The sequence below is a fragment of the Stigmatopora nigra genome, chromosome 8, assembly GCF_051989575.1.
Source record: "Stigmatopora nigra isolate UIUO_SnigA chromosome 8, RoL_Snig_1.1, whole genome shotgun sequence".
In the NCBI taxonomy this organism is placed as follows: domain Eukaryota; kingdom Metazoa; phylum Chordata; class Actinopteri; order Syngnathiformes; family Syngnathidae; genus Stigmatopora; species Stigmatopora nigra.
The window spans coordinates 14115460-14140252 of NC_135515.1; the positions used below are offsets into that span (position 1 = coordinate 14115460).

The 24793-nt window shown below is 43.3% G+C and overlaps 1 protein-coding gene across 3 annotated transcripts in view; it reads left to right on the forward strand.

The window, feature by feature from the left end:
- The first annotated feature begins 5796 nt into the window (after window positions 1-5796).
- Window positions 5797-24793, forward strand: part of myo18ab (myosin XVIIIA b) — a 154347-nt gene continuing 135350 nt past the window's right edge. For 2 of the 3 annotated variants that reach the window (XM_077722067.1, XM_077722068.1), the window contains exons 1-4: window positions 5797-5930; window positions 8470-9560; window positions 21928-22015; window positions 23239-23345. In XM_077722067.1, coding sequence (XP_077578193.1) covers window positions 8568-9560; window positions 21928-22015; window positions 23239-23345 — 1188 coding nt within the window. In that variant the 5' untranslated portion in view covers window positions 5797-5930; window positions 8470-8567. The remainder of the gene's footprint in view (window positions 5931-8469; window positions 9561-21927; window positions 22016-23238; window positions 23346-24793) is intronic. The other variant, XM_077722070.1, reaches the window with a different exon arrangement.

Sequence of the window (24793 nt, forward strand, 5' to 3'; positions counted from 1 at the left end):
AGATCCAACATACATTGATGCGATTGGCATCCCCCGGGGCGTACCAGATGAGTATAAGCTGGCTAATCAGATCGCAGCAGGTTGGGAGTCTATCTTCCTTCTAATCACCCCAAACAAAAATGTGGATAGAATCAATTATTTACATTACAATGTCCAAAACTTGGAAATTATATTAAACAGGGATTTGTGGCCATGAAGGAACAACTGGCACCTTCATACCGAACAACACGTCACCCAGTGGATCTCTCACCAGGGCCATTACTGGCCTGCAAACACTGAACCGCAATATGCAAGAGCACTCTGGAGTAGATACGTCCGCATTGTCAGATTGGTGGGATAAGACCTTTGGAAAATCTAAAGATTTGGCTACATCCTTTGTGGTGACTATAGGCACAATTACCGCTATCCTAACATTGTGTGGGTGATGTAGTATCCGCTGTTTGCGCTACTTGCTGAGCCGACTTATAACTACTGAAATTGCCCCTACAAATTCTAAAGTAATTGAGTTGTATCTTATGGGACGGTTTGGGGAAAGCAGTGAGGTCCAGGAGTACGGTAAATCCGAGGACCAATTGGACGAATATAATTATGTTCTTTCTCTTTCAGACCAGCCATGGGAGTAAGGAGTAGGCGGGAAAAATCACAGTCACCCGACATTACCATTTAGTGATTACTAAGAAATGACTAATAACATACATATTATAAAAACGGGGGAATGTTGGGTTTATTCTGTATTACTTTTATAATAGTCGTATTAATTCATTTCTTTGTTAAATCATTCTCTTTCTATTCTCTGTATTAATTATTTTCTTTGTTTAAATCATTCTCTTTCTATTTTCAAAATGTTGCGAGGTCACGAGTATTGCCAAGTCATCTTTAACCTGGACGGCCTGTTCCAGGATGGTTATACAAACAATCCACCCAATCTGGGTCCTTGAGATTTGGTGGGCCCTTGGTGACGAGGCCAGGGCTATTCGGCCAATAACAAGAATGTTGTTATCGTTATGAAAACCGTGCACTTCGGGTTTTTCTGTATGTACCCATATGATTATGATTATATTATATGATTCTTAGGTCAAGGAAGTTGTATAATTACTCTAATCTAAATGTTGTTAGGTCTAGTCTCCTGTTTTTGTTATTGGTAAAATACTTCTATTGTTATTGTAGTCCCAGATGTTGTTTTTACTCATACGTGATGGAATGATCAACAACTCTGTAAATTGTTTTGATTCATGGCAATAAGAAGCGTACGAAAACGTCTATTCGAGGAGACGTTCGGAAGTTGTAAGGTGACACTTGCTGTAACGCTCCCCTTCGGAGGTTTTTATCTGTTGTATCCATTTCTATTTAATTAAATGTCAATAATTGAATAAGATGTCTTCCTGCAGTTATTGATAATTACGGACGAAGGTAATTATTAATGAACCTAACAAGCTCATTTCACTAACACAACAAGTCACCAAAATTGCTAATTCGTGTTGCTCTATGTATATTTTTGACCCAGCAGATTTGATCATTTTTTTTCTGATAACCCATGTTAAAGTCATAAAAGAACCAAACTTCATGAATGTTTTTTGTGGCAAAGTATCTGTTACCAATATCTCTATCAGAGAAAAATCAGATTTGTAGAAAAAACTGGAAACTCAAGAGAGCCATGGCATTATGTTCTTCACAAGTGTATGTAATCTTTTGACCACAACTGTATAAATACAGTGATTGTTTTATAAACGCTAACGAAAATTAGCCTTTAGTCACAAACGTTTTTTCATTATCCACCATTAGATCATCATTAAAATGACTATGTGGAGGAGGGCATAGAACAGACATGGGCAAACGACGGCCCACTAGGCTTTTTAATCCGGCCCGCCGACGTTGTCCAAATCATGTTTCTTTTCCCCCAAGATGGCACCGTCACGCGGAAGCCAGTTGCAGTAGTTCTGTCCACTCTTATTTTTTTTTCGTGTTTTACAGCCCCTATATCTTTTAAAAAATTAAATTTTAATATTTTTTTAATACATTCCTTTTTACTTTACTTTGTACTTTATACTACTGTGCCTGTCCCCATCCCTGTCATTTTTATAATTTTAATCTCTTTATTAGCTGGATTTACTTTTAACTGCAGGTATACCCCTCATTTTATTAAGGTGGCCAACAAAGTAATATTTTGGCTTCCATAAATTTAAGCATTTTAACCTTGGGGCAAACTGGTTCTCAACAAATTCTCAATACTGGATCAGGGCTTTCATTTTCCCATCCTCTTGTTTTCTCAGATCATCAACACACACACACACCATCAACATACACTAACGAATGGATAAAACGAATGGGTCTTAACTGCCATGCCCACGGTCTTCCAAGTTATTGGCTAAGCGACTGTATCCCTCGGCATATTGACTGTAAAGGCTAATAAATACAATAAATTTTAGATTCGCCAATGGAAAAAAAACAACTAGTTTTATTTAATGTCAATAAATAAAGAGGACTTTTGAGACAAAATGATTAATAAATAAAGACGACTTTTGAGACAAAATGATTAATAAATAAAGAGGACTTTTGAGACAAAATGATTTCAATTCAAGCACATTTGTCAGTGGTTGTGTACTCACCGGGCTAATTCAAATTATTCTCAAGCAATGCAATGGTCACAAAAAATACACAATGCACAGTCCTCCCTTCTGCTTAACACTTCCGTGAAGGGCGGGGTGATTTGCCACACTCCTGATATAAACTCTTCGTTCTCCAGCCCAATAGACAGTTCCGCTCTATGCAATTGCACCTCAAGTCTTCCCTCAACGCTCCGCACACAAAATATTTTAACTCCACTTTACGCACCTTAAGACAACTCTCCACACCACCTTCAGTTGCCATTCCTACACTTTCAATTAGTCTTTTCTATGCACTTGCAATATTTTTTTCTACTCACTTACCAAAATATTGTATATTCACTTTCAAAAATCTTTTCAATTCGATTCAAAAATCTTTTCTATTCACTGACCAAAATCTTTTCTATTCACTTGCAAACATATTTTCTATTCACTAAGCTAAATATTTTCTATTCACTTAAAAAAACATTTTCTATTCACTTAAAAAATAGTTTCTATTCACTTAAAAAAAATATTCTCATTACAGCTCTCTAGCGTCTATTCACAGTGGAATTGCTCGCTGATTGCCACGGGCCGCACGGACAAGGAAAACATCAAGCACTTAATCCATCTTTCTTTAACAAATCCGCAACAGAATAACCAATATGATTAATTTTGCTCAATTCTAATATTACCAACTAACCAGCATCAAATTAGTGTTTTCTGCTCCAGTAGTGACAACTCAAAAACTGTTAGGGTTATTAGTCTTACATTATTATAAATTTGCCTGCAATGAAGAACGTGTTGCTTCACATAGGGTTAGTGGTCTCTGCTCCCTTTGGAAGATCCGGCAGACCTTCATTTGTTTTGAGAACTGTTTGTTGTAAATCTAATGCAATAAAACAGCAAGAAAGGCGACCAACGCCAGAATTAACCTAGGACGAAGGCGCGTCAGGTTGAATTCTCTCTTGCAATACACTGGTTCTGTGTCAGGTGTCTGTTTTTTTTGTGCGTGTGTTGCACCCTGCATTTTATCTTGAAACACAGGGAGAAATATTAACAACAGTGATACGTTGTTGCTTCTTCAATCCAACTTTTACAGTTATGTTTATTATCACAAAAACATATAATATACAATAACACCCATATATATATATATATATATATATATATATATATATATATATATATATATATATATATATATATATATATATATATATATATATATATATATATATATATATATATATATATACACACACACATATATTAGCAATACTTTAGAACCCAAAACATAATGTACAATTACACTCGTTCAATATACGATGGTAAGATAACATTAAGATAAAATGACGTCGTTTGGCCATTGTTTGTTCATATTGTATCAGTTTTTGTAATTATTTTTTATTTATTTATATAAACATTGTTGTCATAAGAAACTTGCCCCGAGTTTGGTCGTTGTCACGGAGACTTGACACTGATTAACCGGATTGCTCCTGAAGTTGTATTTTCAGATCTATCATACTTTGGTGCCAAAAACCCGAGACCCAACAGCCAACAATTGCCGGAGCGATGACGGAGCACGACGACAGCATCCTCCATTGAAAGGGTCAACCCGGGGGACGTTTCCTCGCCGCTCCGGTAATCTGGTAAAGGGTCCCCGAACTAGGGCAGGTTCGGAACGAGAAAGATCGCGAGTTCACCCTTTGATTTATGTCTCCGTGAAGTGTGATAATTTGAATGAGTATTATCACTGCGGTGGTATTACCAGTTTGTGGTCTGGGACCCACTCATGGTGAACATAAGAGTTTTTGGTCTGGGACCAACGTGTGTAAACATTATAGTTTTTGGTCAGGGACCAACGTAAGTAGAACAAGAATAAGTCAGGGACTTATAGTCTTGGTCTGTTAAGAGTCAAGGACTCTCCTAAGACAAAGTCAGGGACTTTTGGTCTTGGTGTATTCAGATGTATTGGATGAATCATGAAGTAGAGATCAATTTCTGTAAATTTAGAATAGAATTGTTGTTTAAACCATTAAGTAAGCGATTAATATGGGTCAGAAAGCGACAAGGGAGACAATCGAATCCTTCCAGTGTCTCGGTTAGTGCTACGCTCATAGAAATAAATAAATTCAATAAATAATGCAATCTACGGCTGACGTAAAAGTAAAGTGTCCTCCGACCCCGTACTTTGACGGCCAAAATGGTTTGGGTTTGTTGCCAGACTGCAGAATGGAGATCGGAGGGTTACCGGATGTGGGGTATGTGCGGATGCGTAGTGTGGGGGGTAGCCTGTGTCTGCCGCGATGGGTGGAGAGGAATGGTTTCTGTCCCAATTTGAAGGATATGGAAGGTTTGTTGAGCGTAGAAGGGTAATTGCCGAAGAAATTTTTTTTGGTCTTGCTCACTTCCCACTGCTTATATTTTCGAATCTGACGAACCGCTCCTTGACACCTTTGCCCGTGACATTACGGCAGAACCCATGTGAGCTGTGCTGCATTACTCGCCTCTTTCGACACATCCACCATTACAGAGACAAACAATACGTTTTTAATTTCCCTTTCCGATCTCTTCCTCCATCACTTCAGCAATAGCAGTGATCAGGTCGTTTTGTATTTTGCCCGACGTGCCACTAAACACTTTATTAGTGGACAGCAGTGGTGGACCATTAGGGCCTACGATGAGATGCGGACTGGTCCACGACTGTCAGGAGGGGTATTATCCTCGGACTTCACACTCTCGATCCTGGAATCCACACCATCCAGACCTCTGTCTCTGCTTGTCCTTTGAAGTCCAGACCATCTGTCCTGCTCCTTGTCTTCTCTGTCCATTGAAGTCCCCACCATCTGTCTTCTTATCAGCGTGAATTCAACCTCAAAAGAAAAATCTCAGACAGAGCCTTTTGTTCATTGTAATCGAGTTAAGAACAAGAATTTAATCCTACGGTAGTAATATCAAAATGAAACAGCTACAATAACATGAATGAGTAAAATATGTCATATTCTTCAGCTCATACGTTCATACATCTCATACGCTCGTACGCTCATACGCTCATACGCTCATAGGCTCATACGCTCATACATTTATATATTCATATATTTAGACTTAGACAAGGAATCCTAGTTAGTTTTCGGAACACATTTGAATTTAGTCTAAAAATGAGTGTTATTTTCAGAAAAGTCCAGAACGTGTCGCTCTTCTGCCGGGCGAAACTGTGTTGTGGCTGCCACTGTTTTTTTCTTTTTCTTTTTTTCCTTATTGCACTCGATGGCTCCAAGCCAGGCTGCCTTCGCAGCTGCGCCCTGGAACGTGCTACAATTGTGGTTCAGTTTGCTCAAGAAAACAGTGAGTATCCTTTTTTCACAATTACGAATTGCGCATAATGCCCAGCGGTGTGGATTGACATGTGTTGGATTATCGTAACTACATTTCAGTGCGTTCCAGAATTCCCATTTAAATTAAGAGGAAAGTAACCAAGACATAGATTTAGATCCACTGTGATTCCAGGCAATTGGATTTATACATTTAAAGTTTAACCAAATTTAAACTAAAATGCTCACTGGCATTGGATTGTGGACCTATTTGGATTGCAATGATATTGGAAGAGTGACATACAGCATTTATATTTTCATCCAGAAAACCTCCCCACCTAAAAGTAGCTCACCTAGCTGGTGTAGCCGAAAAGCTACACTTCTAGCGCTGTCATTGTTTTTGTCCCATAGTTAGCATTACAAACAGAGTCGCCTTTATAAAACAAAAAATAATCTCACTTTTTTTGCTTGCGTGTGCCAGTTGTTGGCATCCTTTTTGTCTACAGTTTACTAAGTAGCTAAATATGCGAGGACTTAACAAACCGCAGGCGCTGGGTTTAATGTGCTTATTAAAGGCTCATGCCCTGTATTATGCATTGTTTCTTTGGGTGGAGAAAAATATAAATTAAAAGAATGCTCCTTTACATACCCTCACTAATATTTGAATAGTCACAATCAATCACTTTTTTTAAAATCAGAAAATGTATGCTGCGAAGCTCGTCGACCTCACAGCTTTGGGGTCCTGGTTTCAAATCCAGGTCATGTCCATCTTTGTGGAGTTTGCATGTTCTCCCTAGGCCTGCGTGGGTTTCCTCCGGCTACTCCGGTTTTCCTACCACATTTCAAAAGCATGCATGGTCGGCCGATTGGACACTCTAAATTGCCCCTAGATATGAGTGTGAGTGTGCCTGGTTGTCTGTCTCCTTGTACCCAGCGATTGGCTTGCCACCAATTCAGGGTGTCACCCCCGCCTCTGGCCCGCAGTCAGCTGGGATAGGCTCCAGAACCCCATGCCACCCTAATGAGGATAAAGCCCATACATACATTTATACAAATTTATTCACATTTATACACACACATTTATACAGATTTATACACATATTTACGTATATACACATATATACACATACATGCATTATACACACACATTTATACACATATACACATATACACATTTATACACGTATACACTTATATACACATTTAAGCATTTATGCACATACACATATTTACACGTACACATTTATACACACATTTATACACATATATACTCACAATTACACATACATTCTCTAAAATGGTCGATGCGCCCAAACGGTCGGTGTGTTTTGTCTGTGCATAAACTCAATTTTTGTATGGGCCTGACCGCTTGAGTGACTTGTTTTATTTTTTGCTGGCACTCTACTTATTGCAATCAACCCAGCGGAAGTTCACCCTAGAAAGAGCCTCCCCACGAATCACAAGCATGACAGTAAATCCATTCAAAACATCCCAGGGAAGTGGTAAAGCATTTAACTTATGTGTGTTTGCATCGCTTTTAATCCTCAAAAACACTCTAAATACACAAAGAAACAGCATATGAGAGCTATACAAAGGAAATGCCTGGCGTGAATGAAAACAATGAGGGGTGTGAACGCTTGGAAAATGGACTGAAGCCATGGATCAAACACAATTTAACAGCTTTGCTAACGGATTGCTAACATTGTAGTTCGGGCAGGCAGTGTTGCACAAGTTACGTGATAATTTGGAATGAATTTTCAATGGCGATATAATAGCGAAGAAAATAAAAGGCTTAGAAGTGATGCATGTCGGGAGTTACAATAGATTGTGGATGACGGGATCAAGTGTCGGCCAGCACGGAATACACAACTATGACTGAGAGTGGAGCCTACCATGTTAAACGCTGAACTCTTTATATCTATCAGTGTACATTTGATCTCAATAAAGCTAGTGCCAAGCCGAACATACATTAGCAGATAGCATAACATACACTAGCGGCTAGCATAACATACACTAGCGGCTAGCATAACATACACTAGCGGCTAGCATAACATACACTAGCGGCTAGCATAACATACACTAGCGGCTAGCATAACATACACTAGTGGCTAGCATAACATACACTAGCGGCTAGCATAACATTAGTACGCTAGCGGTTAGCATAACATTGATATGCTAGCGGCTAGCATACCATTGGAACACTAGCGGCTAGCATACCATTGGAACACTAGCGGCTAGCATACCATTGGAACATTAGCGGCGAGGATAACATAGGTTTTAGCGGATAGTATAACATACGTACGCTAGCAGATAGCATACTATACGCTAGCCTGGTGTCATGCTAGTGCCTTATTGGATAGGCGTCCAATGTATTGACAAAAAAAAAATACCCACAAATGAGACTGTGCCCTATCTCAAGGTGCGTTTTATAGGTGTGAAAATATGGCTCACACCTGTCTGGTCTACAATATCTGCGATATTCAAGGAATTACTGTAATGACTATGAAGGCATTCAATTCATTCTTACAATGAACACTCACAATATTGTCATGCTTTTCTCTGTTTATCTGTAGAAAACTTGTCCCAGCTGCAAAATCATATCTAATAGTGAAGTCCTCATTGAAAAATAAACAGCCCCATTGGCGGGTGACTTGGAGTACATTTTATCAAAATGTTCAATCTGATGAAAAAGGACAAGGAGAGAGAATCAGGTAGGAAGGAGAAGAAAGACAAAAAGGAGAGGATGTCTGCAGCAGAGCTACGGAGCCTGGAGGAGATGAGCATGCGGCGAGGTTTCTTCAACTTAAAAAGGGAGACCAAGCGTGAATCCAAGAACAAGATTGAAATCTCTAACCCAATTCCTATTAAAGTTGCCTGCAGCTCAGAGCTCACTCTGACTGACATTGAATCAGATGGATTGAGCAACAGAAGTAGTATGGTTCTGGATGAGCACTTGAGTGGTGCTAGTTCTACTGATGACCTGAAGTGTGATGGCGGAGGAGGTCAGGAGCACCGCAATTCTGTTCGCGATCATGTAGCTCACTTCGGCTCGCTAGCTAAGCAGAACTCTTCGCAGATGGGTCAAATGATGAAACGCTTTTCATTTTCCCAAAGAAGCAAAAATGAAAGCTCTTCAGAAGCTTCTACACCTCAGAACTCTGATTCTCAATTGGAGTGCAAAGTTTTCAACATGCTACGCAAACACAGCCTTAGCCAACAGACGGCAAAACCATGTATGAAACAGTTCTCTATCCCTGAACTTGTTGACAAGACATTCCCTGCTCAACTACATCTGCCAGATGTTGTTGCACCAACTCCACCTGAGACACGTGAGCTAGTACTTCAACGTCGTAACACGGGCGATTTTGGATTTTCGTTGCGTCGCACCACCATGCTGGATCGTAGCGCAGACAGAGGAGTCTATAGGCGCGTCGTTCACTTTGCTGAACCTGGTGCAGGCACAAAGGATGTGACACTTGGTTTGGTGCCAGGAGACAGACTGGTGGAAATAAACGGACGTAATATAGAGAACAAAAACCGGGATGAAATAGTTGAGATGATCCGCCAGTCTGGTGATACCGTACAGCTGAAAGTACAGCCAATACTGGAGCTAAGTGAGCTAAGTCGCTGCTGGCTAAGAAATACAGAGGACCTTCGAAAGGAGGTAAGAAAGCAGATATTTTCTTAATTTTTTTTTCCACCGATACAATTTTTTTGCAGTGTGCTCAGGTATGCATATGAGACTTGAGTTCTGTTCACATGTTTATTGGTCATCAAAACATTGTAGAACTAACATTAGGTCATTCATTCATTTGCTGAACCGCTTTATCGTCACAAAGGTTCCGGGGGGTGCTGAAGCCTATCCCAGCAGACTTTCGGGTACGAGGTGGGGGATACCCTGAATCGGTGGCCAGCTGATCGCAGGGCACAAGGACGCAGAGAACCTTTCATGCTCACACTCATACCTATGGGCAATTAAAAGTGTCCAACCAGCCTACCATGCATGTCTTTGGAATGTAGGAGAAACCCGGAGTACCCGGAGGAAACCCACGCAAGCCTGGGGAGAACATGCAAACTCCACACAGGTGGACCGACCTGGATTTTAACCCAGTACCTCAGAACTGTGAGGTAGACACGCAAACCACTTATCTGCTGGGCCGCCCACATTCAGGCATACAAAATAAATAAAAAACACATCCACTTTACACATTGTGGAGCATTAGGATTGCTACATTGAAGCTAATGATAAAAGACAATGTACTAGCGGCCATTTTTACCTTGCCATAAACTAGAGCTGGTCTATATGACAAAAATTGTTCTCACAATAAAAACAAAAAGATCAGTCTATCGATATTTAGCACAATAACTCTTTTTGTTTCAAATTTGAAAGTTAAAACTTCTGTGAATAAGTAAATACCTTTCCTCCTTATTGAAATATATAAGTAACTACGGTATTTACTCACATATATGCCGTCGCCATCCCACCACAGTTATAAACGTAGTCAGACTGGACAGATGCGAGTAGCCTTGATAAATGTGCTCGTTTACATTGTCGGCACATCTCAATAGTAGTGTGACGGAAGATTGAAGGTCCTGAGGTCGATCGCTAAAATATCAGCCTTGATCCCTGCGTAATGTGTATGTATCTCACGCTATTATTGGACCTATTCACAGAGCTAGTGAAAAGTAGACCGGTATGGACACACCTCCTGTATAGACCGCTCATGTGAATTTTCTTTTGAATTTATCTACGCCTTCGGGAACACGGAAACAAAAGTTGCATAATAATCACAGTTGGAAAAAAAGACAAAGAAATGTCTTCCAGAAATGATTTCAAGCTGCACATTTTAAGGTATGCAGAAAAAAATGGCAACACATATGAAGCAGCAAGACACTTTGGAGTTGATGAAATTAATGTTAGAAGACGGAGAAATGATTCAACACTTCATTCTATGCAAAATTAAAAAATAGGCCAAGGTGGGACCATAAACTCGCCAAAATCCAGAGATGGAAGAAGCTCTCTTTGAGTGGTTCAATGAGTTGAGGCAGAGAGCTGACCAAGTTTCCAGTTTAGCCATCCGCTTTTAAGCTATAAAGTTTACCAAGTCTGGCAATTATCCAATGACGTCATATATTAGAGCTTCACAGGGATGGTGCAGCAGATTTAAAAAAATAAATGATCTCCAGACTTTGAAAAAATTATCAATAGCAACCGCAAGCTTGTTGATTATCCCCTCTCCAGAAATGGTAACATGGATGAAACGCCTATGTGTTTTGATATGCCTAGAAATACCACAGTGCATAGGAGAGGGGAAACTGACTGCTAAAGGGGATTGCAAACGTGAACCCTTTACCCACTGTGGTAGAGTGGGTGAAAGAGGCCTGGGAGGCAGATCCTGCATCAAAAAGTAATTCTTAAAATGCTGCATAAGCAATCAAATGGATGGCACTGAGGATGATATTCTGTAGAAGGACATTGAAGGAAAATACACTGGGGAAGACACAGAAGATACAAACACAGCAGAAGAAGATACAAAAACAGATACAGAAGTAGATGATCATGACAAAGCAAGATGGGGTGATGATAACATTCAGTACTCCCTAAAATTTGATTGAATTGTTTGGTGAATGAGACAATGACGATGAAAATGAATTTGAAGGTTAAATCAAACAAAATTCCATTTTTATTTTCATTTTATCTCTTGTTTGAAAGTGGCGACTAGAGTAATTTTTGTCATTAAAAAGCATCAGGTCCTCATCAAGATAGACTTATTTATTCATATGGAATACAATTTGATATTTTGCATTTTCAAAAACAGGCATAATAACTTCCTAATAATGTGCTTTTAATTCATAAATGATCTCAGAAACACCATGTGCGATGATTTTTATTTAGATTTTCCCTTCAAAGTAACATTTGTACTCCCTATTAAAGCAATGAATATATGCGAAAAATTGTAAAATTCAACTATTTGACGGGTGCGGCCTATATGCAAATAAATATAGTGTGTTACCTTACTTTATAAGAAATGAGAAAATGTAATATGATTTTAAAAGTAGTTTTGTTGTTGTGTTGTGCAATAAAGAAAAGATAACTCCCCCCTACTTCCTGTTATTGTCCTTTTGTGATCATGCACCGTGTTTCCGTGCCTCTTATTTCTAACACACTAAAAACACATTTCTTCTTCATCCTCTCGAGGCTTTGTCTGGAACTAGCGTTCATCTCGAAACCGTGCCCTCTGTGGTGGTTGGGTGGTTTAATTACAGTTTGAAATCATCGAATATTCAATATTGATGTTGACAAAAATTGTTTCACGATAATTATCGTTATTGCTCTGCTATAAACTAAAGGTAGTATTCTCCAAAGTGAATATTTGTGGTTGAAAGGTGATACTTCAAATATGGAAACTCGCTCGTTCACAACAATTGTAAACAATACAAAACGGGAAAACATACTAGTGCCACATATATAAGGAAGAAGGGTTAGGTTAAGAAGCAGCCCATTTTAACTATCGAGTGTAACGCTGGCAGTTCGCGACGAACGCACTCTTCCGTTGAACACTTAAAAATACGAATACCATATTTTCTTGCATATAAGCCGTCCGCGCGTATAAGCCACACCCTGAAAGTTCCCTTGAAATTTTTGAATTTTAGAATTCTCGCGTATAAGCCGCCCCCTGACTCCCAATTTTCACCACCATATTCATGGACTTAATAGGGAGTATAAATGTGTTACTTTGAATGGAAAATCTTAAGAAAAATCATCACAAGTGGTATTCCTGAGATACTGTGTGAATCAAAAGCACATTAGGGTGAATATAATCAGGAAGTTAGTAGTTTATAAATGTAAAATATCAAATTATTCAATTTGACAAAAGAAATGTCATGATGAAAACCTGATGCATCTGATTAAAGAAATTCAAATTTTCTTACCAGAAGTTTAAAATGCTGTGGCAGCCATATTGCTTCCAATGTCCGGGGGTCTTCCACACCAACCCATGAACAGACGAAGGAGAGGTCGATCCGGCGGGCGTCCGTGCCGGCCAAGAACGTGACGAGGCAGTGGTCGTTCCGGCGGGCGTCCGTGTCTCGACGTCACCGGCCCCGTCATCCAGCGGAACTGGCGCATTGCCACTCTCGACGTCACCGCCCCCTTCTTCCAGGGGCGCCGGCGAATTGCCACTCTCGACGTCGCCAGCCCCGTCCTCCAGGGGCACTGGCGCATTGCCCCTCTCGATGTCACCGGCCCCGTCCTCCAGCGGCACAGGCGCATTGCCACTCTCGACGTCACCGGCCCCTTCTTCCAGGGGCACCGGCGAATTGCCACTCTCGACGTCGCCAGCCCTGTCCTCCAGGGGCACTGGCGCATTGCCACTCTCGACGTCACCGCCCCCTTCTTCCAGGGGCACCGGCGAATTGCCACTCTCGACGTCGCCAGTCCCGTCCTCCAGGGGCACTGGCGCATTGCCCCTCTCGACGTCACCGGTCCCGTCCTCCAGCGGCACTGGCGCATTGCCACTCTCGACGTCACCGCCCCCTTCTTCCAGGGGTACCGACGAATTGCCACTCTCGACGTTGCCAGCCCCGTCCTCCAGGGGCACTGGCGCATTGCCCCTCTCGACGTCACCGGCCCCGTCCCCCAGCGGCACTGGCGCATTGCCAGTCTCGACGTCACCGGCCCCTTCTTCCAGGGGCACCGGCGAATTGCCACTCTCGACGTCACCAGCCCCGTCCCCCAGGGGCACTGGCGCATTGCCACTCTCGACGTCACCGGCCCCTTCTTCCAGGGGCACCGGCGAATTGCCACTCTCGACGTCGCCAGCCCCGTCCTCCAGGGGCACTGGCGCATTGCCCCTCTCGACGTCACCGGCCTCTTTTTCCAGGGGCACCGGCGAATTGCCACTCTCGACGTCGCCAGCCCCGTCTTCCAGGGGCACTGGCGCATTGCCACTCTCGACGTCGCCGGCCCCTTCTTCCAATGGCACCGGCGCATTGCCACTCTCGAAGTCGCCGGCCCCGTCTTCCAGGGGCGCCGGAGCATCGTCGCCACTTCTGGCGGGCAGGCGCTGGACAGAGCGGTGCTTGGGAGAGCGGTGCTTGGGAGAGCGGTGCTTGGGAGAGCGGTGCTTGGGAGAGCGGTGCTTGGGAGAGCGGTGCTTGGGAGAGCGGTGCATGGGAGAGCGGTGCTTGGGAGAGCGGTGCTTGGGAGAGCGGTGTTTGGGAGAGCGGTGCTTGGAAGAGCGGTGCTTGGGAGAGCGGTGCTTGGGAGAGCGGTGCTTGGGAGAGCGGTGCTTGGGAGAGCGGTGCTTGGGAGAGCGGTGCTTGGGAGAGCGGTGCTTGGGAGAGCGGTGCTTGGGAGAGCGGTGCTTGGGAGAGCGGTGCTTGGGAGAGCGGTGCTTGGGAGAGCGGTGCTTGGGAGAGCGGTGCTTGGGAGAGCGGTGCTTGGGAGAGCGGTGCTTGGGAGAGCGGTGCTTGGGAGAGCGGTGCTTGGGAGAGCGGTGCATGGGAGAGCGGTGCTTGGGAGAGCGGTGCTTGGGAGAGCGGTGCTTGGGAGAGCGGTGTTTGGGAGAGCGGTGCTTGGGAGAGCGGTGCTTGGGAGGGCGGTGCTTGGGAGGGCGGTGCTTGGGAGAGCGGTGCTTGGGAGAGCGGTGCTTGGGAGAGCGGTGCTTGGGAGAGCGGTGCTTGGGAGAGCGGTGCTTGGGAGAGCGGTGCTTGGGAGAGCGGTGCTTGGGAGAGCGGTGCTTGGGAGAGCGGTGCTTGGGAGAGCGGTGCTTGGGAGAGCAGTGCTTGGGAGAGCGGTGCTTGGGAGAGCGGTGCTTGGGAGAGCGGTGCTTGGGAGAGCGGTGCTTGGGAGAGCGGTGCTTGGGAGAGCGGTGCTTGGGAGAGCGGTGCTTGGGAGAGCGGTGCTTGGGAGAGCGGTGCTTGACTGAGCGGTGCTTGACTGAGCGGTGCTTGACTGAGCGGGGCTAGAATGGCCGTCTGTCACCGGAAACCTGGTCCGTGGCTCCGGTACGGGTGCGACTGGCGACCCCAGTGGCAACGGGAGTACTTTGCGTGGCCTTGGCACAGGAGCTTGGGGCACTTGAAACGGCGTGGTCGGCCGAGTAACTTCGGCCACTTGGACAGGCGTGGTTGGCCGAGTAACTTCGGCCACTTGGACAGGCGTGGTTGGCCGAGTAACTTCGGCCACTTGGACAGGCGTGGTTGGCCGAGTAACTTCGGCTACTTGGAAAGACGTGGTCGGCCGAGTCACTTCGGGCACTTGAAAAGGCGTGGTCGGCCGAGTAATTTCGGCCACTTGGAACGGTGAGGTCGGCATAGTTTCTAGGAGATATTGGTACAGCGTGATCGGCCGAGTAACTTGGAAAGGCGTGGTCGAGGTCGGGTGAGGAGCTTGGACGGACGAGGTCGACTGAGGAGGTTGGACAGATGTGGTCGGGAGAAGAGCTTGGACTGAAGAGGTCGGGCGCGTAACTTGAACAGTGGTTAGTGTGTCCAGGCACTCCTTTCGCTTCGCTCTACGGCGTGGCGCTCGGCGCCTCCTCTGGGAGGATTGCATAGCACCCCCGCCATCACGGGGTGGCCCATAATAGGTGGTCAGCCCACTCTGTAATTGCTGGTCGGGTATTTGGAGTAGGAATTGTCGGACAACAAATTGGGGTAATCCTCCTCCAGTTGAAGGTCTCGGGGTCCGAATTGGTCGAAGAATTCACTATCGGATTCCGAAACACCAGCGAAAAAATCAATTTCCTCAACGACGTCCTCCTCACCAGAATCTTCAGGCTCCCTCCATGGTGAACCAATTCCGCTGGTCAAATGCATAAGATAACTTGGGCGATTTCTGGTGGTTGTACGCACCTGGGCATCATGATTAAACTGTTTGGGCTTCCCAGTGCGACGTGCATAGCAGTGGTGGGGCGTAGGAGTAAGCTGCGGATCTAACTCTCCTACCAGCTGAGACTCATCTCCAGCAATGATGTGCCTGAGAGCCCCACACCACGGTGTGTTCATTACAAAACTCCTAAACGATTCTGAGGGGTTTCTTATACACTCCAAGCAGTCCGGTGTCTTCGAGGTGGATGGTTGGCGTCGCCGAGCGCGTCAGCGCGAGCGTGGGTGGCGCTCCGCTGGGTCCATGATGGTCGGATCGTGCTGTTACGATCTCGTCGCGTAGTTCGACGCGATCGGGGGGAAGGTGAACCCGGGTGCGGAGTCGCCGAAGCAAATGGAAAAGGCGAGGCAGATATGTTGATCTTGTTGCTTGGTTTAATAAACAGGAAAAACATAACATAAACAACTTGGCTTGATCGCTTACTACTACAAAAAAGAAACGTGCAGCGTGGCGTGGCGTCAAGTGAACGGCATGACAAACGTGGAAACACGGAATGAAACCAGACGATCCGACAAACATTCAACAAAAACCATAATGCTTAAATAGACAAAAAAACGTAAGCGCCTAATTAGCCACGGCTGATAACAATCATGACAACATGCCAGGAGGGGCAATCAAGCCACTCCTGACACCTGATGCATTCTGATTAAAGAAATTATAATTTTCTTACCAGAAGTTTAAAATGCTGTGGCAGCCATATTGCTTCCAATGTCAAAATATCAAAATTCTTTCAATGTTTCGTGGTACAGTGGTACCTCGACATGCGAGTACCTCGACATGCGTGCACTTCGACATGCGAGCACCTCGACATGCGAGCACCTCGACATGCGAGCACCTCGACATGCGAGCACCTCGACATGCGAGCACCTCGACATGCGAGCACCTCGACATGCGAGCACCTCGACATGTGAGCACCTCGACATGCGAGCACCCCGACATGCGAGCACCCCGACATGCGAGCACCCCGACATGCGAGCACCCCGACATGCGAGCACCCCGACATGCGAGCACCCCGACATGCGAGCACGCCGACATGCGAGCACCCCGACATGCCAGCACCCCGACATGCCAGCACCCCGACATGCCAGCACCCCGACATGCCAGCACCCCGACATGCCAGCACCCCGACATGCCAGCACCCCGACATGCCAGCACCCCGACATGCCAGCACCCCGACATGCCAGCACCCCGACATGCCAGCACCCCGACATGCCAGCACCCCGACATGCCAGCACCCCGACATGCCAGCACCCCGACATGCCAGCACCCCGACATGCCAGCACCCCGACATGCCAGCACCCCGACATGCCAGCACCCCGACATGCCAGCACCCCGACATGCCAGCACCCCGACATGCCAGCACCCCGACATGCCAGCACCCCGACATGCCAGCACCCCGACATGCCAGCACCCCGACATGCCAGCACCCCGACATGCCAGCCCCCCGACATGCCAGCCCCCCGACATGCCAGCCCCCCGACATGCCAGCCCCCCGACATGCCAGCACCCCGACATGCCAGCACCCCGACATGCGAGCACCCCGACATGCGAGCACCCCGACATGCGAGCACTCCGACATACGCGCACCTCGACAATTGAGTACCTCGACAAACGAGCATTTCGAGATTCGAGTAAAATTTCGAGCAAATAATTATCTCTAGATACAAGTAGAATTTCGAGCAAATAATTATCCCTAGATACGAGTAAAGTTTCGAGCAAATAATTAGCTCTAGACACGAAAAAAATTTCAAGATTCGAGAAAGCCAGGTGGCCAAGACATGAGGCTGTTTTTCATTCTAACACTTATAAAATGTCTTCTTAGAATCTTCCAGTCAGTGGAAATGAATTCCCATTGCACCTGCGCAGTGAGAAACATTGGTTTACAAAATGTTTTAGTCGTCTCACTGTATTTCCTCCCAGTCAGTAGTTCCCTGGGATGCCTGTACAAATTCACCCATTTTTGTCTACTCTCCGTTGTATTTTTTCATCAGTGATATGTGTGGAACATTCCCTTCATAGTATAATGGTTTCAGTTTCTCAGTCAGTTTTACTCCTGCTGCCACTATAGAAACACTATCTGAGTACAAGAGTTTGAATTACAACTCTTACTGCATGTAACGCTTTGTTGATACATTGTTCATGCGTCCCTGTAGGCTTGTCGATCCAATGCTCATCTATTCAATGTCTAATAGCATTATTTGAATGGGCCTAAAGAGCATTTTTCAATAGCTCCAAATATACACCCAATGCAGAATTATCTTCGGGAATGCCGCTTTGCTCTAAAGCACGCTGTCATTCTGAGTCTATAGACTTGCTCTAGTCTAGTGCCTCCTCATTTTCTTTAGGATCCCAATCACCTCTCACATTGGCAAGTTACCTTTCAATGCCACCAACCAAATTTATTGGGTTTTTACTCCGTTTAGATGAAAATATTTTCTCACATCCTCCATCCCCTGAACAAATTCCGCTAAATCTACTTTTATGAGACATTATCCCTTCCACAGCTTTTTTTTCCACATCATCCCGTGTCCAAGTTCTATGCTCAATATAGTAGTGTCGCTGACATTTTCTTTGTCCGGATTTGCAACTTCAATCATGGAATATCGGCCCTTAAAACTATCATTTAATTCTGGCAGTTTAGGAATTGCATAGAGCACCTTCTCCCATGTTTTTACCACTGGTTTAGTCAGGCGATCACTCTGATAGAAAGGAGGTGGCCCCGGAGGCAGCAATTGCAATCTTGGGCAAGAACAGAAATTCTGCAATACCGGATGTAGCCTCTGAGTATGTGACACATTTTCATGTGGACAATAATCAATTGTTTCCATTTTAATTTCCTTTTTTCTTCCTACCAAGCCCATTTTGCCTTCTTTCCTTTGGAAAAGCACTGCCTCGCCCTGCTTGTTAACACAGTCTCTCTGCAAGCCTCTCTATTCTTTCCTTCAGTCCGCTTCCGTGCCACTAACAGCCAAAACTCTTTATCTTTGTATACATCTCTATCCATTTTATTTCTGTCTCTTTTATATATATATATATATATATATATATATATATATATATATATATATATATATATATATATATATATATATATATATATATATATATATATATATATATATATATATATATATATATATATATATATATATATATATGTATATATGTATATATGTATATATATATATATGTATATATATATATATATATGTATATTTGTATATATGTATATGTATATGTATATGTATATGTATATGTATATGTATATGTATATGTATATGTATATATATATATATATATATATATATATATATATATATATATATATATATATATATATATATATATATATATATATATATATATATATATATATATATATATATATATTTATATATATATTTATATTTATATTTATATTTATCTTGCAGGCTTATTAGTTTCTGAATATTAAGCTCACCAGCAAAGTCATATTTATTTATACATAAGTTTAGGTATTTTATTTTCGAGGCGCATTGGTTCGAATTTCCAATCTTTGCACAATAACTTCTGTTTAAGTTTATTTTCATCCACATTTTTTGCCTTTTTGATTTTCCTGTTTTTAGTGTGTTTTACACTCTAGAGCAGACATGGGTAAACTACGGCCCGCGGGCCACATCCAGCACACGAGGGCTTTTAATCCGGCCCGCCGACGTTGTCAAAATAATGTTTTTTTAAAAAAATTTTTCTTTTACTTTTTTTCTGTTTATGTTTCATATGTACTGTTAACGGATGCAGTCTTTTAATATGTATCATATATTGTGCTGACCTGGCCCATCTGTCAAATGCCGAAAAGTTTGCCCACCCCTGCTCTAGAGTGTCTAACATGACTTTCCCGGATCAGGGAGTCAATCAATTCACACCAAGTGGCGAGGGATTCTTGCCCCTGCTTCAAGAGACGGTTGCCACTTCCAATCCTGTTCAATGAGACCCCCCTACGTGCAATGATTTTTCTTAAGATTTTCCCTTCTCCCTTTCTAGTATAGTAGTAGACCCAGTACACAGCCTTGGGGCGAGCCGGTGCTGAGCATTCGGGCAGATGGAAGGTGGCGACCCAGCTTCCCATACTGGGGTCGATTGATTTAAAAGTCCTCAATCCAGGAGTATGTGGAAGGTGGGAGCCCCAGGTTAGCCAACATGGGTCTTATAAAGGCTGAGCTGTAGTCGATGAAAAGCATTCTGACTCCCTCTTTTCTCAAGGTGGCTCAGTGCAGCGTGTAAGGCGGTGGTTATTGCATCTGCGGCGGATCTGTTCGGCCGATATGAAAACTGATGTGGGTGGTGGATGAGGGGAAGACAGGCTTTGATGTGTTTCAGTACCAATTTTTCCGAGCACGTACTGATAATTGGTGTGAGAACTACTGAGCGGTAGTTTCCCAAATTGGTAGCAGCTGACTTCTTGTGTACTGGGATGATGGTGGCCGTTTTCACACAGGCTGAGGCAAAGGTTTGTTCTAGTGAAAGGTTGAAAATGCCCGTGAAGACTGGTGCTAGTTGGTCAGCACAGGCCTTAAGTACTTTGCCTGGTATTCAGTCTGGTCCTGTGGCCTTCCGGGGGTTGACTCCTCGGTGTACACATACTCATATCCGCTACCTCCACAATGAGCTTTCCGAGCTTTTTGTGGGATTTACTCGAGGTTGAATTGATGTCACCGGGTGGTGGCCTTGGGACTCAAAGCGGGCAAAAACGTTTTTTGGTCCTCTGCCAGCGCCGTATCTGAGTCCGCAGCTGGCGGCAGCTCGGCGCTCACAGTTGGTGAGGTTCCATATGCTCTGCCACATTGTACAGGGGTCGTCAAGTTACCCTTCTTTTTCCCCTGTAGTATGCTTTGGCAGCCTTAATGTCTCTTCAAATTGGTGCGAGCTGCGCTGTAGAATGCCCTGTCACCGTATCACAAGGCTGCATTTCAGGCCTAGAGGAGTGATCGGACCTGGCTGGTCATCCACGGTTTCTGCTTTGTGAACACCTCCACAGTGACGGTAGCCATGTGCGTGTGCGTGTACATATACAGTGTTCCCTCGGTTATCGCGGTTGATGGCGACCGGGACCACCCGCCATAAGTGAATTTCCGCCAAGGAGGAATGCCCCTTCAAAAATGCTTAATTTGAATTCAATTTAAAAAAAAGAAATGTATTCTTTTTGTATTTTCTTTTAATTGTTTTTTTTACCCCCCTGTATACAGCACACCATATAGAATACGGGTAGAGAGAGTAAAATTTATGTTATAACAAAAAAAAAGTAAAATATGTCGTCCTAATGTAATTGTATTTTTTTCCCCCAAAAAAACTACGAAGCTCTGATTCCGCGGTGGCTGAACCGCGAAGTAACGAGGGAAGACTGTACATATTTCACAGTCTAACTTTGAATCCTGTTCACCCCAATCCAGTGGCTGGAGTTATTTTGTCAAATTAGTGTGCTCGGCGTTATACTGGGTGTATTGACAAAAGAACTACATATCCTAGTATGAATCGCACACGGGAAAATGAAGTCGCAGGCTGCTTACCGTAGTTGCGAGACCTGTAGAGAATGTTGAACTCTGTCGACTGATTTATTTTATTTTATCGTGATAACAATTTTAGTATTGGTCCATATCTAAAGCGCACTGGATTAAGGCGCCCTGTCTATTGAAAATTTAAGACTTTTAAGTGCACCGTATAGTCGTGAAAACACAGTAGAAATATACACACAACAGTGAGTCATGTCAGTCTACAGAAGTTACTTTATTTTCTATACTGTAATACATGATGACATTCTTTCTGAATTTTAACTCGTATGTAAACTTTGACATCTTGTTGGCCAAAAGGAATTTAAGATATATTGGAATTATTTTCAACCATAAAAATGGGTTGAACAGTATGTCTCCTTTAAGACATTGTTTCTCATTTTTCAAATATTTTTATTAAGTTTATGGAGTTGTGTCTGATGGGTTTTCAAAATAGATTACTTTTAGTACATTTATTTGTTTATCCACTGCATGTAATCTTTAATAATAACTGATATTAAACCGTTAACTACCAAGTGTTACCCAAAGACAGAGGGACGCGGTGGTCTGGTTTCCTTCATCCTTATTTGTTCACACTTTGTCTTTTGGTCATTTAGGTAAAGACGGAGGAGCAGATAGCAGCAGAGCAGACTTGGTACGGCTCTGAGAAAGTCTGGTTGATCCATAAGGAGGGCTTCTCCCTTGGTGGGTTAATAATGCCTGACATACACTACACAAACATGCACTTACACACATAGCCCTTCAGATTAGGCTATATCCACACTGAAGGCCAATTCTGTTCATTACACTTTTTGCCCATATTTTTTCTAAAACTATTTAGTTAATCACAGATTTATTTTTATTTTTATTGACAGTGTTGAAATATAAATAAATATATAAATAAATTAAGTATTTGTCCTTTTCAGTCAAGTATTATATCAAATACAAGACATAGCATTGTCCGTCGTTTTGCGCAGTTAACTCTGATTTTTTCTATGCCTGGCAACATATCAGAACTTTGGAATACCGGCCCATCAAAATAGAATGATGGAGGATCAGTATGGGATGCTCAATAATGAGCCTGGTAAGCTGGTCTGCCACAGCAATTGAAATAGAATGTCGCAAAGTCTGTACATTTCACAAACTTGTAGTAGTGATGGTCATTTTTACTGACCAAGTTCACATGGGGAAACCTTTAAACCAAGGGTCTCAAACCCGCGGCCCGCGGGGCAAATGTGGCCCCCGGGATGCTAATTTACGGCCCGCGTCTTAATATGCAAGGTTAATGTCGGCTTCCACAACCCAAATCGTTCCGTAACTCACCCAACATTTCCTGCCAGTTTATGTTTGCCATCAGACATCTATCGGTCACAAGCCACTTGTGAACCATGAACTTGTTTTTGTTGAGGTGCCTCGGTGTAGCTCAATTTCCATTTTCCACCACGTAGCAGATAGCGTCCAGTTTGAACTGTGGTTCGGATCTCTTTGCAGCTCCCATTTTCAGGGCTCAAACAAATATTGTTTTGCACAATGCCTTCCTAAATATGTTTCTATTGGTATGTGCTCTTTTCTTGCACCCCTTTTTATGTCAGGCCTTTTACTATATTTAAATTGCATTTTGGCAAGAGACGGAGTGTATGTAAATATTCAGCCACATAAACACATGCTTTTGTAGGTCAATAAACCTGAATGTGACAAGAAGATATTTTAACTGTTTAGCCACATTGGTGAGAGGTTTTATGACACACTGCCAACCCTGCAATGTCACACTGCCTTGACACAATTTTTGGGGGTTTTGAAACAAATGAATGATCCAGCAACCTGTTGACTCTATTTGGTATCTTTGGGGAGAGCTTCAATATTCATGCAATCAGCATTGATGAATGCTGGCTGATCTCTAACTATAATTTTCTTTAATCTATATACAGCAACAGTGGCAAAGACAGATCCTGGCTCTTTGCATGAAGGCAAGTTGAAAATCAAACTAGAGCATGATGGAACGATACTTAATGTGGATGAGGACGATATCGAAAAGGTGGGCCATCAGAGAGAACAGTAATTCCCTCCTTTTTTCTCTACAGTTCTCTTCTGCTTAATCAGGAATGATAGGCATCTTGAATAGTTTTTGTCATGCATTTTATGTATATTTACACTAATGTATACCGTACCAATCCACCTAAACAGGTGCTAGGACTGAACAAAAGCAGGGGGCAGAGGGGTGTTGGACGATGGCTACACGACAGAAAAATAAGCCTCAAGCGCAATAGTATTATATTAGAATTTTCGTACAATAATTTTATTTATTAATTATTATTATCACAACCTTTCTCATTTTAAATAGGAATTAGAATATAAATTCTCGTTGGCAAGTGGTCGCGTGTTATCCTATTTTGAGGACATTTGTGTGCATCACTTTTGTAATATTTTGAAGGGAATACAAAAGCAAACAGCCCATTAATAGTGAAAGTCAGGTTGGAAGCGGGGCAAATAGTGACAAATCGGGACAAGAAAGGTATCAAACTTTAATACAAAATTAGAATTAAATTAAGTGTAAGGTTAGATTAAATTTATTTTTGAGTGTGTCTGTGTTACGGCTGGCAGCCTGGACACACACTATGTAGGAGGTGTATGGTTTCTTTTTCTCTACAGGTACCTGGAGCTGTGGCTCCACCCCTGTGACAAAGCCCTGCCCAGGCCAACACAGCTGTGACTACTTCCCCATCATCCCTCCTCCAATTAAGATTCACTTCCTGCCTTTATTTAAACCCTTTTCATTCTTCAGTTCTGCCCTTTTTTGCTGAACTGCTGACTTGCAGGCTTGTGAGTACGTTACTCCTTGTTATATTTTGTGTGTTGGCGAAGTTAATGATTTTGGGTTGCATGGGGGGACTTGAGATAAGTTTAGACACCCCGGGGTATACATATAGTTTGTGCATTTAGCCACGTAGTTATTCCCCTGTCTAGACATTATTACATCAGTTTGACAGTGGCACCCTTGGGTCTTATTTCCTGTATTTTGTGGGTGTTCATTTGGACACCTGTCTGGGAGGGTTTTTTACCGTGTTTATTTGAGGGTGCCACTTTAATATCTCGTGCTTCCCCTATGTTATCCCGCAGTCTGAGTTTTTATGGACTTTGTTGTAAATAGAATATAACTGAAGGCTACTTGCATTGTTTGTCTGGACTCATCCTTGACCGAACCTGTCTGCTGTGGTAGTTGCAACTCCCTGGTATATCTTACCCCAGGGGGAGTCGTAACAAGTGGGGGCTCGTCCGGGAGATCATTAAGATCTGTTATCACAGCAGCAGTTTGGTCAATGGTGGTGCGGACTGCATGTACAGTAGGCTGGTGAAGGCTGGGCAAGCAGTGTTGAAGTAGGCACATTTAATAGCTATCATTCAGTGTAGTGTAGTGTTGTAACTAACTAGCAGGATGGACTTTGATGCGGAAGAGTTCCTTTTTCAACTTGGCACTGTAGATCA